The 15,772-nt window shown below is 34.1% G+C and overlaps 1 protein-coding gene across 2 annotated transcripts; it reads left to right on the top strand.

Moving 5' to 3' along the window:
* The first annotated feature begins 391 nt into the window (after positions 1 to 391).
* LOC116850901 (fumarylacetoacetate hydrolase domain-containing protein 2A) lies at positions 392 to 12,831 on the top strand. 2 transcript variants are annotated; one of them, XM_032829721.1, is made up of 7 exons: positions 392 to 663; positions 4,833 to 4,994; positions 6,479 to 6,514; positions 9,236 to 9,452; positions 9,830 to 10,164; positions 10,240 to 10,327; positions 12,010 to 12,831. In XM_032829721.1, exons 1-7 carry the CDS (start codon positions 521 to 523, stop codon positions 12,070 to 12,072), a joined length of 1,044 nt encoding a protein of 347 aa, XP_032685612.1. In that variant the 5' UTR covers positions 392 to 520; the 3' UTR covers positions 12,073 to 12,831. The 2 variants fall into 2 exon arrangements, with proteins under 2 accessions (XP_032685612.1, XP_032685614.1); XM_032829723.1 differs by lacking the exon at positions 6,479 to 6,514 and having other exon boundaries at positions 394 to 663.
* The last annotated feature ends 2,941 nt before the right edge of the window (positions 12,832 to 15,772 follow it).

Raw genomic sequence — 15,772 nt, 5'->3', positions numbered from 1 at the left:
TAATTAAATAACAATTTACAGTTGATTAATAGTTAGTTCATTTATGCATCTTATAGTTATCATTTGGTATATATTTAATTTGTATCCATATACCAACTTGATACTTTTATATCTAAATGATATCTTTTTGGATTTTAAAAGTTATCTTTCGGGCGGACATTAGATAATCTTTTCACTAAACAGAAACTTAACTTTTTTACCGAAAATAAAGTTATCCTGACTTAATTTTATATAGTAAAATGGAATACTTTAACATTGTTCTACTTGGAATCTTTCCCTCAATCCATTTCAAATTGCATCGATTGTTCAATACCTCAAAAGGGGGATCGTTCTTCCAATAACGGGTCACAAATATAAGCTTCCCCACCGCGCGCGACATTGGCGAAAGAGGCGCCAATGTCTCTAGTCGTGTGTCGTCCTTCGCGAGGTGAGTGTCTGTCGCGCGGCGCCGTTGTAATCAGTATCTGGATTTTTATTGTCGCGTGTCGTCGCAAATCTCGCCCCATCGACGTCAATAACGATGCCTTATCGCGGAAGATTACGCTTGCTCGGTAGAGCCTGCTTGGCGTTCAGGAATTCGTGTAAAAAGAGCGAGAACAGTAGCCATTTCACCGCCAATATAGTCGGCAGGAATTTCTCCGTAAGCAGTGCGCTCGATATGAGGTGAGCCGCCCGGCCTCAGGGCTGTAATAAGAAACAGGTACCCTTATTGATATCATCTCAACCGTTGAATTCTTGAGCGATAAGTGCTCTTGACAACGGAATGAAGTCGTGAATCTGAGGCCGCATTCTTGACGCATTTCGAGCGCTAAGTATGCCCTTTTTATTCCAAGTTCTACTTATACAGGCCGTCACCGTATAAGGTTGCTAACTAGAGAATCAGAAAGGTGTATGTACTTAACGTTTGAATGCGCGTCAAGAATACGACCCCTTCTATCAACTTTACAACGTACGGTCCGATTCCGCGGCATTCCAATTTTTAATCTGTCACGTATGCTAACATTACAGGTCTGCTCTTTCCAGCTGAACTGCCTGAACTAGTGCAGACTGCTGCAATAAGTTAGAATGAAACAAAATATATTTGTTCTCACTCTATGGTCGGTATTCATAGTCGAATCTCATTTCAAGACCGTCTTAAGTAATGTCCCAAGTAGACCAACGTTATCTTAAAATATTCCACTTTTTTTTACTATATAAAATTTTTTTACTATATAAAATTAAGTCAGGATAACTTTATTTTCGATATAAAAGTTAAGTTTCTGTTTACTGAAAAGATTATCTAATGTCCGCCCGAAAGATAACTTTTAATATCCAAAAAGATATCATTTAGATATAAAAGTATCAAGTTGGTACATGGATACAAATTAAATATATACTAAATGATAACTATAAGATGCATAAATGAACTAGCTATTAACCAACTGTAAATTGTTATTTAATTGATGTCACATTAAAGGAGACGAATTATTGACATTGACTTATAGATACGTTTCAAAAGTTAATTTAAAAACGTTAACCAATAGGCAACCTGTTCTACCTGGTTCTACCTGGTCTTAAGATGCGATTAGACGGCTCTGTAATTGGTTCATGACATGGTTCATCTTAAAACAGTACTTAAGATAATCTTAAATATAAGATCAGACTATGAATACCAGCCTAAATTATTACATCAGTGTGCACCAATTCAGACAGTTTAGCTAAAAAAACAAACCTCATATAGGGTGCGTCCAACGCATTTTTTAAGCGTATTTAAACGCAAAGTACTCCAGCACAAATGTCCAAAATCGAGTCATAAGACGTCTTTAAGGCAACTTTAAGACATCTTTAAGACAATACTTTATAAACTTGTCTTAAAGACAACTTAAAGACGTCTTAAAGACGTCTTATGTCCCACTTTTAGACATTGTGCTGTCTGGGACGCTTTTCGAATTCTCGAGCTAAACAATCTTACATAGGACACTCATATAAGAAAACGGTACTTGTGTAAAAAGGATGTATTCCGTGTTTAAATACACGTCAAGGGTGCGGCCCATATTCTTGAAATTTTTACATATATGTCAGTTTTATTTTACACATGTATAATTGTATCATAATCGTATATAATCGTATCATAATAGCTGCGCAATGAAACTTACATATACACAACTATTTCAAGAATACAGGCCCAAAACTGCTACTTCGAGTTAAAAATATTACTCCACCGGCGTTCAGAAAGTGTCCCAGGCAAAAAGTTTGCTTTCTATTACTGAACTGGCGGCACTATATAGCTTCTACTAGTTCTCTTCCCCTCTTTCTTCAGCTAAGTCTCAACTGTATACCTCTCTCTTTGTAGTCCGCGAATGTACACTAATCCAGTGATAAAAAGACAGTTAAAATTGACATTCTACGTTATGAAACGTCACGTTAGAACATTGGAGTGTGTTACCCAGAATAATCTTCTTCAACTATTTCGATCCATTTTTATGGCTCGACGGAGTAACCTATTTTATTTTGGCGCAAAACACAAGTGCACCAATACAAACCATGCTCAACATATATGTCCAAAACTGAGACATAAGATGTCTTTAAGACTGCTTTAAGTCATCTTTCAAATGTCGGGACACATCTTTAAGTCATCTCAAAGACGTCTTAATGACGTCATAAAGACATCTTTTGTCCCAATTTTAGATAGTGCTGTCTGGGTGGGATTTATTTCCATTCCAATTAAAGGTCGTCACACCCCGTGTCGCTTAGAAAACAGAAATTTAATACGAAATAATAATCTATTGATTGACTGACTCTCGATGGGCAATTTTTTTTATTCTTTGAGATTGTCTTCAATAATACATTATAATCACTCATATTTAATTAATTTTTAATATAGAAGTTTTATTCTCAGTTTTATTCTTTCTTACTTAGATTAAAAATAGAATTTAGCGATTTGAATGTGAATATTTTGCTTTAGGAATATTAGTTCTATTTGAAAAGACAGTTTATCCATGAAATGCAAATAATATTCTGTTCTCTTACAGATTACACAGATTCGATCTATGCATGTGTAAATATACAGGGTCTTTTGTTCTGCCGTTGTTGATCTATTTTAACTCATTATGACTGAGTTTCGACATTCATTGCGAATACTGAAAATCTATAATTCATATTACATATACTATAGATTTTCAGTATTGGCAATGAATATCGGAACGCGGTTCGTATACGTTCCGAAAATCATTTGACTTTGTGGTTACTCTGGGTACTTTTTAATTCAAGGCCAATTTTTCCAATCTCTTGATAAGTATACTAACAGTTAAATTAAATCATACGTCTGTGTTTGTTTCAAACTAGACACTGTATCAAGAGATTGAAAAAATCAGCCTTCAATCAAATTTAACCTTATTCTACCTAACGAGTAGAATTTCTGAACGCGTCTATATGTGGTTCTGTTCTGCCATTTCCGCGATTCAATAATTTACCTGCCTTCTTCTCACGCGAAGGTCAGTACTTTTATATTTATGCCAAGTATGACTGCGGTAAGTGTGGGACATTCGAAGTGTGGATAAATTAACGTTATTAATTGTTGGTGGCAATGTAGATTTATCTTTCCGCTATCTCTGATTCTCAAATTCCTGGAAGTAGATAACGATAAATGCGATCTTCGCCTTTGCGTTTGTTCGCCCAAAATGGCGAAATATAAAAATGTCATTATGATCTATCGAGATTATCGTGTATTCAAAGTCGTCAGTTCTCTGGTACTAATCTATAATAATAAGTCGGAACGGAAGATTATGACTCATTTCAAACATATCATTACGTTAACTCGAACTGATTTCGAAATAGACTTTCGTTGACTTTCGTGATGGACAACGATCAACATATTTTACAAAGCTAAGAATTATATATATTACATATGCAAAAACATTAGAGAAGTCGTCAAACTTCTCCGGCTTGCGGTGAAAACCTTTTAATATTTTTTCTATTTATATTCTTAGTAAATACTGTTAGTTGACAGCAAACATATGTCTTCCTATTATATTATAATTATATTATTATTATAGTTATCCTATATATATTATAATTATTATAATTATAATTATATAATTATAATTATTATAATTATAATTATATAATTATAATTATTATAATTATAATTATATTATTATAATTATAATTATAGTTGTATATAATTATATAATTGTTATTATATATATATATATATATATAATATGTTATAATCTACATATTATAACAATTGTTATAATTCCAATTATTTATAACATATCAGTATTATAATTTCCTACTCAATGATATGTGCTATTGCTACATACATGTGTTCTATTACACTTACATAACTGAAAACGAAATAACATTAATGTTACTCAGAAATAATGTTTCTGTTAGTATTCATTGAAGTCTTATTCAATAAAAACAAATAAATATATAGAACTTAGATAATACAATCCTGAATTTGCTCTATGTGTGTCTAGAACGTTTTAAGACACTTCTCAGGGTATCATAGACCCGTTCTGGATGATTTTAAGACATTTTGTACCATCTAGAAAAGAGTACCAACAACTATTTGAAAACTTTTAAATTCACAGATAATATTGCAAGAGATTTTTGTTAAATTATTTCTACAAAGTTGAGATTATTAAATATTTTTAAGAACTATGTTTTATTACGTTTCACTAGTCGCTACACTTCCGTGACAAACGTGAATTGATAAAAAAGGAAATATGCTATATTTAGAAAGTCAGATCGCATGCGACGTAGAGAGAAACCCGATTATTATGTCTAGCAGCGATTATAACATAACTATAGCGAATATAATCTATAACAGTATCGATTTTTCACAGGTTTGTTCAATTCACATTCAAGAATGGAGGTCCACAGCACCTCGGTGTGCAGCTGAAGCAAGGAGGCGATATCATCGCCGTGTCAGCGGTTGACTCGCGAATCCCGAACACTCTGAAAAAATTTCTGGAAGGCGGCGATGATCTTCTCAAAAAGGCCAAGAGGTAGACAAAAGTGATAGAAATGAAGCGATTCTAACAGTTATCTTAGCTTCGCTTTTATCGCTGTTTCCGTCTCAGTTAATCGTAATTGCACGAGTCGATTTGTATTATTGTAAAATACGTGTAGACGATAACGACGAGATAATCGTTGAAAAAAGCTATATAATCGTTGCAAAAATATTTATTTTATAATAATTATAAACAGGTATCATGCTCTCTTTTTATATGATCACTTTTTCTTGACGCGTTAATCCTCTGTTATAATGTACATATGCCTAAGATCATAATGCGAAAACATTTATCTTGTGATTCCATAATTCCGTGCGCGCGCGTGATTCCGTGATCCGTAATAACCATCAGTGTATTATTTTGTATGATTACTTTTATTATGACTTGTATCAATTTTGCATTATGACATGTAGTACGTCTGAGTCTATAATGTGTCAAGGTCTTGTTAACAAAATTTAAGATATTAATGATATTAATCAAGAAAATCGAGAGAATATGTTCCACCTAAATTTCGCAATGTTATATTCTTTTTCACAAGATTTCATTCATCTTAGCTTTAAAAAGGGTGAAATACATGTTGAGTTTGGGATGAAATATATCTTTGATTTTTTTACTTTGCGAGATTTTTTTGCTAGAAAAATAATCTTGAAATTTACGTAGTATAGTCCAGTGTGAATCATTAATCGATTAAAATTTTCTTGGACTAAAATAATTGGCAAATCTATAATCAGAATTAACCAATCTTTATACACAAAATGACAATTTAATCAAAATTAAAATTAATTATTAATTGTTAATCAAACTTTCATGATCAATTATACACTGATCAATTATACATGATCAATTATATTATTTACACTAATCGATTTCATCAGTTAATTAAATTACTCGTAATAATAATATATAAAATTTTATTAATTTTTATTATTGATTTGCTGATTATCCTAGTTAAAAAAAGTTTTCATTGATTAATGTCCAATATTGAACTATGTTTAAAAAAAATAATATTGAAATAAGAATTTTTTTGACATCTTGAAGTCTTTAATCATGTAGAGTCTTGTAGAATCTGTTGTCTGAGAAAAAATTTATTTATAATTCAATAAAATTAATGTTGAACAGAGTTGAAAATTAATTTATTAGAACCTTTTTACTAAAATAATCGGCAAATCAATAATGAAAACTAAGAAATCGTCATATATGAAATTACAATTAATTTCACCGATTAATGACATTAATTAGTCAAACTTTGATATGATTGATTATACATTGGTCAATTTCACCAATCGATTAAATTACTCATAATTACACATATAAAGTATGATTAATTTTGATTACTGATTTACTGATTGTTCTAGTCAAAGAAAATTTTCATCGATTAATGCTCAACACTTGTGTAGTCTAACAATATTTTACGTGAGTGGTATAGTAAAAAAAAAGCATAGATTATCCGATTTTATTGTGAACATTTGTTTCACCAGGGAAGACGATATCGACCTAAGGAAGGCAGTGGAGAGGTTGGTGTTTTCGGTATTCCATTCGTGTGAAAAAGTAGTTATTTTTTCCCCCATTTTTCTTCCCTCTCGATTTTTCTTGTATTTGCTCACACCTGCACACACGTGTGTGTGTGATGCGTGCAATCGCTTTTAGCGTTAGCACCGAGCCACACCTTCGACAAACATCAAACGGATTCACTCGACTATAAATCACCGATAATCTTATCGATGTCACACAATTCACAATTAATTCCTACACAAAAGTCCCACTCTTGTTTAACAAGTATTTAAATGAATTCTGAATATATATACATATATGTATATTTTTTTTCTATAATGGAGTTCGTGGAAGTTTAAAAAAATGCGTCTAAAATACTAGAATGCTATATGTTCTTCGTATGTTGAGTAATCGTCCCTCAACAGGTAATTTATGTTAATATTTCCTGCACGGTATTTATCACCGGCGTAAAAAAAAACGTTTACACGAGAACAATTGTCATCTTCGTACGTGACGGGAATGTTCTTTTTCCGCGATGTAACCAGTAGATCGCGACGGTGGTTTATGCAACGATGATATTTTAATCATTGCTTTTATCGCGCGTTGTCAAATATAAGAAATATTCTATTCGCAATTACGTTGCAATTATTTAATGTGACAAACATTTATCTGACAAGTTCTGCTGGCCAAGCAATTTACAAACAAACACTTTACTGACAAGACTAACTTTAAATAACATTATTCAAGGACTTATTCAAGGATATTACTGACGGTCTACGTTTCTTTTTTCTGGGAGATCCGTTGATTGAAAAACCTCACATATGTGATAAACGTACAAACATATATATGTGTGTCCTTAAATTAGTTTCATTAGTAGAAAATTGCTGCGTTTTACGTCATCACGTAGCGTTTTATAAATTGTTGCATGTTTCCTGTTATTCGGCTCTCATCGTTCTCAATTCAATCTTGCAAACGCTATTTTAGTAATTGTTAATTGTTATCTTGTTGTCTGCATATGCTAAATTTTTCATACTTCTGCCTATTATATCTCACTGCATCTTTTCGTCTTGCGCGAGATTCAATAATCGAATCTTATCACTGCAACCAACTCAATCAGACACAGTTGTTGACACTAACTCAAGCGGGCACCTTGTCTCGCTGCCAATTGGCAAACTTTCAAGCTGCTTTAGTTCAGCTGAAAATTTAAATACATTGTTCGGTAAATGGCACGACATTATTTTTACATGTACACATAAGATGTGTTTTTTTTTAAACAAATGAATAATTATTGCTATTTACATTTTTCTAACTTGGTTTGATGATTTAGTGGTTGATAATACATTTACCAATTGACAAATGTAATGGAATATGCGATAAAAATGTTAACTCATTCGTGTATTAACGTAACATTCATTTATGCGATATCGCTTTCATTCATTATGGCACATTATACATCTGAATTACAAGTGTGATGACTCTACAAATGTATTTACATAAAAGTTTCCATTTTGTATACGATAGGTATGTGAAGTTTTGTAAATTTTTTGTATTGTTCATTCGGTTTTTATGAACGTCTATCTGTAAACGTATGCTTTGTGCCTTGTATTGTTTGTGTGTTATAATAACTTGATAAATTGTGTAAAAACTGTTATTTCCACTTCTTTAAAATTGTAGAAACCTTGATGTTTTAAGATTATATCATACTTTTCTGTACTATGATAAAGTGTATTAACGTAACGGATTTGTAGGCGGATTATGGACGCGAGAAGGATCGAAAGTAGTGAGATAAATCGAAGAACGAGAGAGAGAGAGAGAGAGAGAGAGAGAGAGAGAGAGAGAGAGAGAGAGAAGAGAGTGGGACGTAAGAGAAGATCACGTTATTGTCGTCAAGTCACTCAGAATCAGAAATAACGCTTCACGAAATTACAATAAACATTTCCCAAACCAACACTCACCCGATTGTTAAAAGAATTGAATATCTTATATTTACTAAAAGAATTTTCTAAAGAAAAAAATTGTCTAAAGAAATTTACTAAAGAAAAGTCAAACGAGTTTCGTTATGCATAAAACATACCGAAATTATCTTAGTCATGTCAAAGAAATCGTCCGTACACATTTCTCTCGTCGTATTTCGCAACATTGAAAGCCTCATGATACATCTGTTATATAATTCGACGTCCGTGAAGAAAAATATATCGTAAGAGGCTACACATGCGATTAGTTAGTCACACGTACGATGCGATTAGCTAATCACAAGCAGCAGCTTGTGACGAATATAAGAACGGGTTTATCCGCATCGATTGGCGATACGGAATTATCGGCAACAGATTAAAAGTGTAATTAGCTCGCTACATTACGCGCTTACCATTTCAAAACGACTTTTCTATGTGCTGAAACACGCAAAATTGCATGCTATCAGACACGGTCGTTCGTGCGACAATAAACAACATATTTGCATAACAAAGCACACAAGCCAATTGTGCAAATGTGATAACGACCTATCCTCAACCTCCTCTTATCCTCTGCTGTACGACTACATTTGACTCTCTTCTTATCTACTTCGACACCGCGAAGCTTCATCACGCACCTTCTTCACAGTAGACGTAAAAAAAAAGGAAGAAGAAGAACAAGAAAAAAAAGATGTCTAACCAGACCTCTCGCGTGTGCGATGCGTGCATTGACTCCGATTACGTAATCAATAAAGTTTATTTCGCAGAATGCTGAGTCTAACGCGATGGTTACAGAATAGTCGCCGAAGGACGGAGCATCATACCCGAGGCCGACGTGAATTTCCTCGCACCGGTCACGCGCATGGACAAGCTCGCCTGTATCGGTCTCAACTATAGCGGTCATTGTCAGGAGCAAGGTCTACCGATCCCGGAGAGTCCTATAATCTTTAGCAAATTCCCCAGCAACATCATCGGGCCATGCGACAACATTCAGCTGCCGCAAATTTCCGACGTAAGTCGAGGTTACCACGGAACACGTGGAGTCACTTATCGACACGAAGAGGGAAGGAGAAGAGGGGGGAGGGGAAATCGCCTGATTATGTATTTTTAGTTCGCCGCGAACCGACGTCACAACCGACGTTTTCGTCCTATTCCGACAGACATGAATACGCGCTGTTCTACAATTCATTCACAGACAGTTTTCCGAAGTCTGCAGCTTGCATACCGATTAGCGGTATAAATTATATTGGCACGTTTCGCTGTTTCGTTATGCAGTTTCCCAACAGTCGTCTAGTAGAAGGCGATAACGGCGTCGTATACTGGATGTCCCGCAAATCGCGCGCTCGACCGTGTGACTGAAGCTTGCATATGTAATACTTGGGTTCACAGAAGGTCGATTGGGAGGCCGAACTGGCGATAGTTATCGGCAAAACATGCAAAAGTCGTGACAGCAATGACGTCGAGGACTGCATCTTTGGATACACGGTGGCTCAAGACGTGACGGCGCGGGATTGGCAGAAAGGTAAACGTAACGGTGGGCAGTTCCTCCTTGGCAAAGGAATGGACACGTTTTGTCCTCTGGGTCCGGCGGTCGTCACCAAGGAGGCGATCTGCGATGTCCACAATTTATCCGTGAAGACATGGGTAAACGGCAATTTGAAACAGGACGGCAATACCAGTGAACTTATCTTCAAACCCAATGATATAGTCTCTTATATTTCGCAGTTCGTATATTTGCTTTCATAAATCGATAGAAAAAAACAGATGTAACCGTGTATTAATTGACTGAAAACTTTCAGATTTATGACGTTACTGCCAGGCGATGTAATCCTTACCGGCACTCCTGCCGGTGTGGGATACACACGCAACCCACCGGAGTTCCTGCAGGTATATCTATTATCATCATAGTTATATAATAATAGTGTGTACATACACCTGTAAAATAAATGCTGTTTATATATTTGATATACAGGGTGCGGAAAAAAGTTATGTCATAACTTTGCAAGATAATAATACAGGTCAAAGTGAACAGAAAAGGTCCTATGAACATAGGTTCAAAAGTGCCTAGTTGCGAGATATGCGCCATACAAAAATGAAATCTATGTTGGTGAGATAACGCGAGATGTTGGTGGATCAACTGGTTTATGGGGAACGGGTGATCTTTACAAGAGGTGCTCAACGTGTGAGCCATTAACTTCTACACACAAGCGACAGCGCCGCTCAAAAGACTACATGGTTGCGTTACAACAGACCTCTCTATACACCAAATGCATGTCTGCAAACATTACTAAACAGGCGATTAACCGTTTTTATCACTCATCGGAAAACGTTCTGCACTTGTACGTCAAGGTACGCCGTCCTGGGTAAACATGGACTCATATCTGTGTTTATTCCCAGAACACGCGGGAACGTGTGACATTGTAAACAAAGATCAGGCGATGGTTCACACGTTGAGCACTTTTTGTAAAGGTCACCCATTCCCCATAAACCAGTTGATCCACCAACATCTCGCGCTATCTCACCAACACAGGTTTCATTTTGTACGGCCGTATCTTGCAAACTAGGCATTTTCGAACCTATGTTTATAGGATCTTTTCTGTTCACCTTGACCTGTACTATCACTTTGCAAAATTATGACATAACCTTTTTCCGCACCCTATATAATTTTTTTAATAAAATAATATTATAATATATCAGGTTTTTTTAGTCAAAAAGTTCGGTTTAGTTTTCAACAAACGACGTCATATACAGGATGTCCAGTAACTCACGAAGAAACCGCAGTGCACAGATAAATTAGATCAAACAGAACAAAAAATTTCTTTATCATTTTGCGAACAAGCATATAAAATTTTGAGTTATTAATCAACGAAGATTCGTAAATGATTACACGCCATACAGTAAAGAGTTGTGATGCCGACGTCTGCCGCTATATACTTGTATATTAGATCAAATTGAACAAAAAAGTTCTCTATCATTTTTCAAATAACCACGTAGATGTTTAATTATTAACTAAAGAAAAGATTGGTACATTAATATGCATAACTGTACACTAATCTTCTTTTTTCTAATAACTAAACATATATACGTGGTCATTTGGAAAATAGTAGAGGATTTTTCTTTAGTTTGACTTGATATACAAACATACAACGGCAGAAGTCATCGTCGCAACTCATCATATGATGCGTGATTATTCACAAATCTTCTTTAATTAATAACTCACAATTTTACGTGGTTGTTTCGCAAAATGAAAAAACTTTTTGTTCTGTTTAATCTAATATATCTGTACACCACAGTTCTTCTCTTTACCGGACATCCTATATAATAAATGTTAACTAGTCTATGAATTATATATCGTTGCACTTCACAATGCAATTACTTGTAGTTGATAAATAATTTGCTTTAAATTTAATAGAATTGAATTTGCGGCTCAAAAATTAAGAACTGTCAAATGAAAAACTTCTAAACTTTCTGACTAATTGTATTCTGACTAACTATTGTATTTCTAACTAACAATTACGCTCTATGTTTATAGCATTGTTTATTGTATATCTTATAATTGTATATTTTAGCGCGGAGATGTACTCGAAACTGAAATTGAAAGTTTGGGAAAACTGAGAAACAAAGTAATCTAAGAAATGGAATATGCATTCGAAGATCGTGTAGAAGAAGAAGTTTCTCCTTCAAGATCTTCACAAGACTGGAACTACGTTCCTTCTGGGACGAACATTCGCAATAACGTAGAATTATCTTTTCAAAACTTAATTTGGTGAAGACATTGACAGGAATGGTCGAGAACAGGCCTTCGCCAAATACTGGAATTTTTTATTCGGATATCCAAAAACTTAAAATCTCAATATTCTATTAAAATAACCCAAATTCTGACCCAAGTTGAGTCATTAAATTGTAGTTAAAAAAAAGTATTGATTTATTGATTGAAATTTTCGAAAAGGATCTAAGTTGCTGTAAATATGTTTCGGGTCGAACTTACTGCTAACTTGCTCCAAATTCGGATTTGATTCTTTAATTATTCGAATACTTTAGGGAATTCGAATTCCCAAGTTCTTTGATTATTCGAATATTTTAGAGGATTCGAATTTCCCTTTAAATGCTGGTTATAGCCATCATTTAAAGTATTATATTTATTCGCTATCCGAATAATCGGATATCCAAATAATGTTAAATTCGAACGAAACCGAATGTCTTGAAACCTATCAAGACATTCGGATTATTCGGACGACGTCGATAACAGCACTATTACGAATGTTCATGCCGGGAACAATGCCCTTCTTCACTCAGGGCGCAAATGCATCCAACAGATAGAATAACAACGCTAATTTTTTGTGTTATGTATTTTATGTACTTCTATAATTAAAATGAAATTGTTTTCATGATGTGTCTGTTTTCTTCAATATTCCGTATAATTTTAACAGAAAAATTCTGCGTCACTTGTCAAGATAGAAAATAATAACTGCGTTTAATCATAGCGTATTTATTTTTCATATCTTAGTGTAAAATGACCAACCACAGTAAACGAAGAATTGAAATAAAGTTTTGAACTTATAACACTTTTATATTTGATTATCGGCAAAATACAAATCCAGATGCCAAACCTGCGCAAAAAATTTTTGAACAGAGTCTGCTACAAATTATTGATGACAGAAAGGTAGTAAAACCAACATAGAATCTGTTATATTTGATTATGTTATCAAAGTGCCGGCACAAAGTGACAGATGGCTATTGTTTTGGTATGGAATTCTGATCAAAGAGCCCAGCCAAGTCCCAGCGGTGCATGTTCCCCAAAATGGCGCGATTGAATTTGGGATCGAATAGGAGAGGAAGTAAATAGATCTGGACAAGCTGAAAATGAAATGGTGCTTTTTACGTTGCAGTGACACACCGTTCTCGAGATATTCAGTCCAGAAGACTAGGTGGCTAATTACGAATTTTTAAACTTCAAGGGGATGCCGGACATGAAAAAAAACATTGACTTTTTTCTGCAAAGTTTACGTCTAGTTGCTTGCATGGAAGTACAAGCGCTTTTACACAACAAAAGTACACGCAAAAATAAATTGGAGCATTGCTCAATATGTGACGAAAACAAAAAAAATTTATATAAATTTAAATTTTGAGCTGTCAGTTAATGCAACATTTCCTTAATACAAACATTCTGCAGGTTGTACATACTGAAACTGTGAATGCCCCAATCAGGAAAAGTTCATCACCACACTTTCGAAATTTAGTTTTGATGCCAAAAAAGATACGAAAAGTTTGCAGAAAAGTTTATGAGAACATGCGGTTAGGTATTCCGACAATTATGATAAAGTAGAGCAAAAAATTAGTTCACGGATATTTTTCGAGATGCCACCATAATCTTATCGTACATTTCACAACGTCGGAATATTCAGATTATATATATATAGTTTTCTCAGAGCCCACGCAACTGTTTATCGCGATGTCGCAGCATTATATATATACATATAAACATATATAATCAAAATTACAGGCAAAATAATAATATTTCTACAAAGATTTCTACAAAGATACGTCTTATTTATTGAACTGAATTAAAAACAATTTTACATAGTGAAAGTACGTGCGAAAATAAAGCGGAGCATCCAATAATATGAAGCGAAAACAATACAGAATAATTATTATCACGACATCGAATCTTTCTACAAAGTTTATTTCTTTCTACCTGCGTCGCACTAAAAACCTTTGTGTATGGTGAAAGTACCTGCGAAAATGATGCGGAGCATCCATCAATATGAGAGGAAAACGATAATACACAGTTACTATCACGAAATCGAAACTTTCTGCAAAGTTTACTTCTTTCTACCTGCGTCGAATTAAAAACCCTTTTGCACGGTGAAAGTACATGCGAAAATGAAGCGGAGCATTCATCAATATAAGACGAAAACGATAATGCACAGTTACTATCACGAAATCGAATTTTTCAAAGTTTACTTCTTTCTACCTGCGTCGAATTAAAAACCCTTTTGAATGATGAAAATACGTGCGAAAATGAAGCAGAGCATTCATAATATGAAATCAAAATGATAAGAAAAAATCTATTTTTTCATACATATTTATGATATATCTCTAAATGATGATATGTCTATATACGAAACGGAGACGATCGTCAAAATGTTACAATTGATAAGCGTCAACATGTTCGCGCTACCATTGCGCCGAATTATGATTTCATATATCGTCCCTTCACAAATGTTACGCAAGTGTGTGTGCTACGTTGTCATTTCAATTTTCTTACACATAGACGTTACGTAAGTGTGAATGCCACGTTGCGCTTATCAAATGTTCTCAATTCCGTATATAGATATATTATAGACATATCATCACATAGAGATATATCATAAACATGTATGAAAGAATAGATTTTTTCTTATTGTTTTCGTCTCATATTTTTGAATGTGCCGCTTCATTTTCGCACGTAATTTCGCAATGCAAAATGGTTTTTACTTTGGTCCAATTAGCACGAAACAATAGTTTCGCAAAAGTATTCGGTATCACGTCAACATTTCCCAAAAAATTTTAATTTGTGTTAACTTGACCAAATTAAAAATTCTTTTGTATAGTAAAGATACATGCATAAATGAAATAGGGCATTCCTCTTTCAAGGATGAAAACGATGTGGAACTACTGCTATCGTGACATTGATTTCATTTTTCATTAATTATAGTTTACTAACTGCTCCAATTTAAAATTTATGGTAAAATTACATGCGAAAATAAAGTGTAATATTGGTCAGTGCGAAATAAAAATATATCTCAAATTACTGTTGCTAATTATATTGAAATCTCAAATAATAGGTAACGTATTCTTCAAAATATTATTCGCAAATTACAACACTTTTTTTCTAAAAACTTTTTCTTTGATGCACCCAACACACAAGCGGTTTGAAGAATTCATTAGAAATGCAGCAAAGCCTGTTTTGAAGAGAATGCAAATATCGGCAACGTGGCACTCACATTTAGGTAACGTCTATGTGTAAAAAAATTGAAATGACAACGTAGCACATACACTTGCATAACATCTGTGAAAGGATGATAGCGGTATTATTATAGCGCCTATTTGACGATTGTCTTTATTCTATAAATATATATGTATATATAAATTCGATATCGTCGGTAAATGAAGATAACGTTTTCTACTTTTTGACGATCGCTCTACGTTATCGACGCTTATCAAATTTATCGCTCGCTCCGGAATCCCCTTAAGGGGATGCCGGACATGAAAACTTTACCGACATAACATGACTTTTTTCTGAAAAGTTTACGTCTTGTTGTTTGCACAGAATTACAAACGCTTTTACAT

This window comes from Odontomachus brunneus, unplaced genomic scaffold (genome assembly GCF_010583005.1).
Source record: "Odontomachus brunneus isolate Ranch 3 - 2012 unplaced genomic scaffold, Obru_v1 Obru_scaffold_159, whole genome shotgun sequence".
Taxonomy (NCBI): domain Eukaryota; kingdom Metazoa; phylum Arthropoda; class Insecta; order Hymenoptera; family Formicidae; genus Odontomachus; species Odontomachus brunneus.
The sequence above is the reverse complement of the archived record's forward strand: the minus strand, read 5'-3'. Positions and strand labels throughout refer to the sequence as shown.

Coding starts and splice junctions, on each gene's coding strand:
- LOC116850901 (XM_032829721.1), top strand. CDS start 521: ATGCCTTATCGCGGAAGATTACGCTTGCTCGGTAGAGCCTGCTTGGCG. Junction 664..4,832: donor AGCAGTGCGCTCGATATGAG/GTGAGCCGCCCG, acceptor GATTTTTCACAG/GTTTGTTCAATTCACATTCA. Junction 10,328..12,009: donor ACCCACCGGAGTTCCTGCAG/GTATATCTATTA, acceptor TGTATATTTTAG/CGCGGAGATGTACTCGAAAC.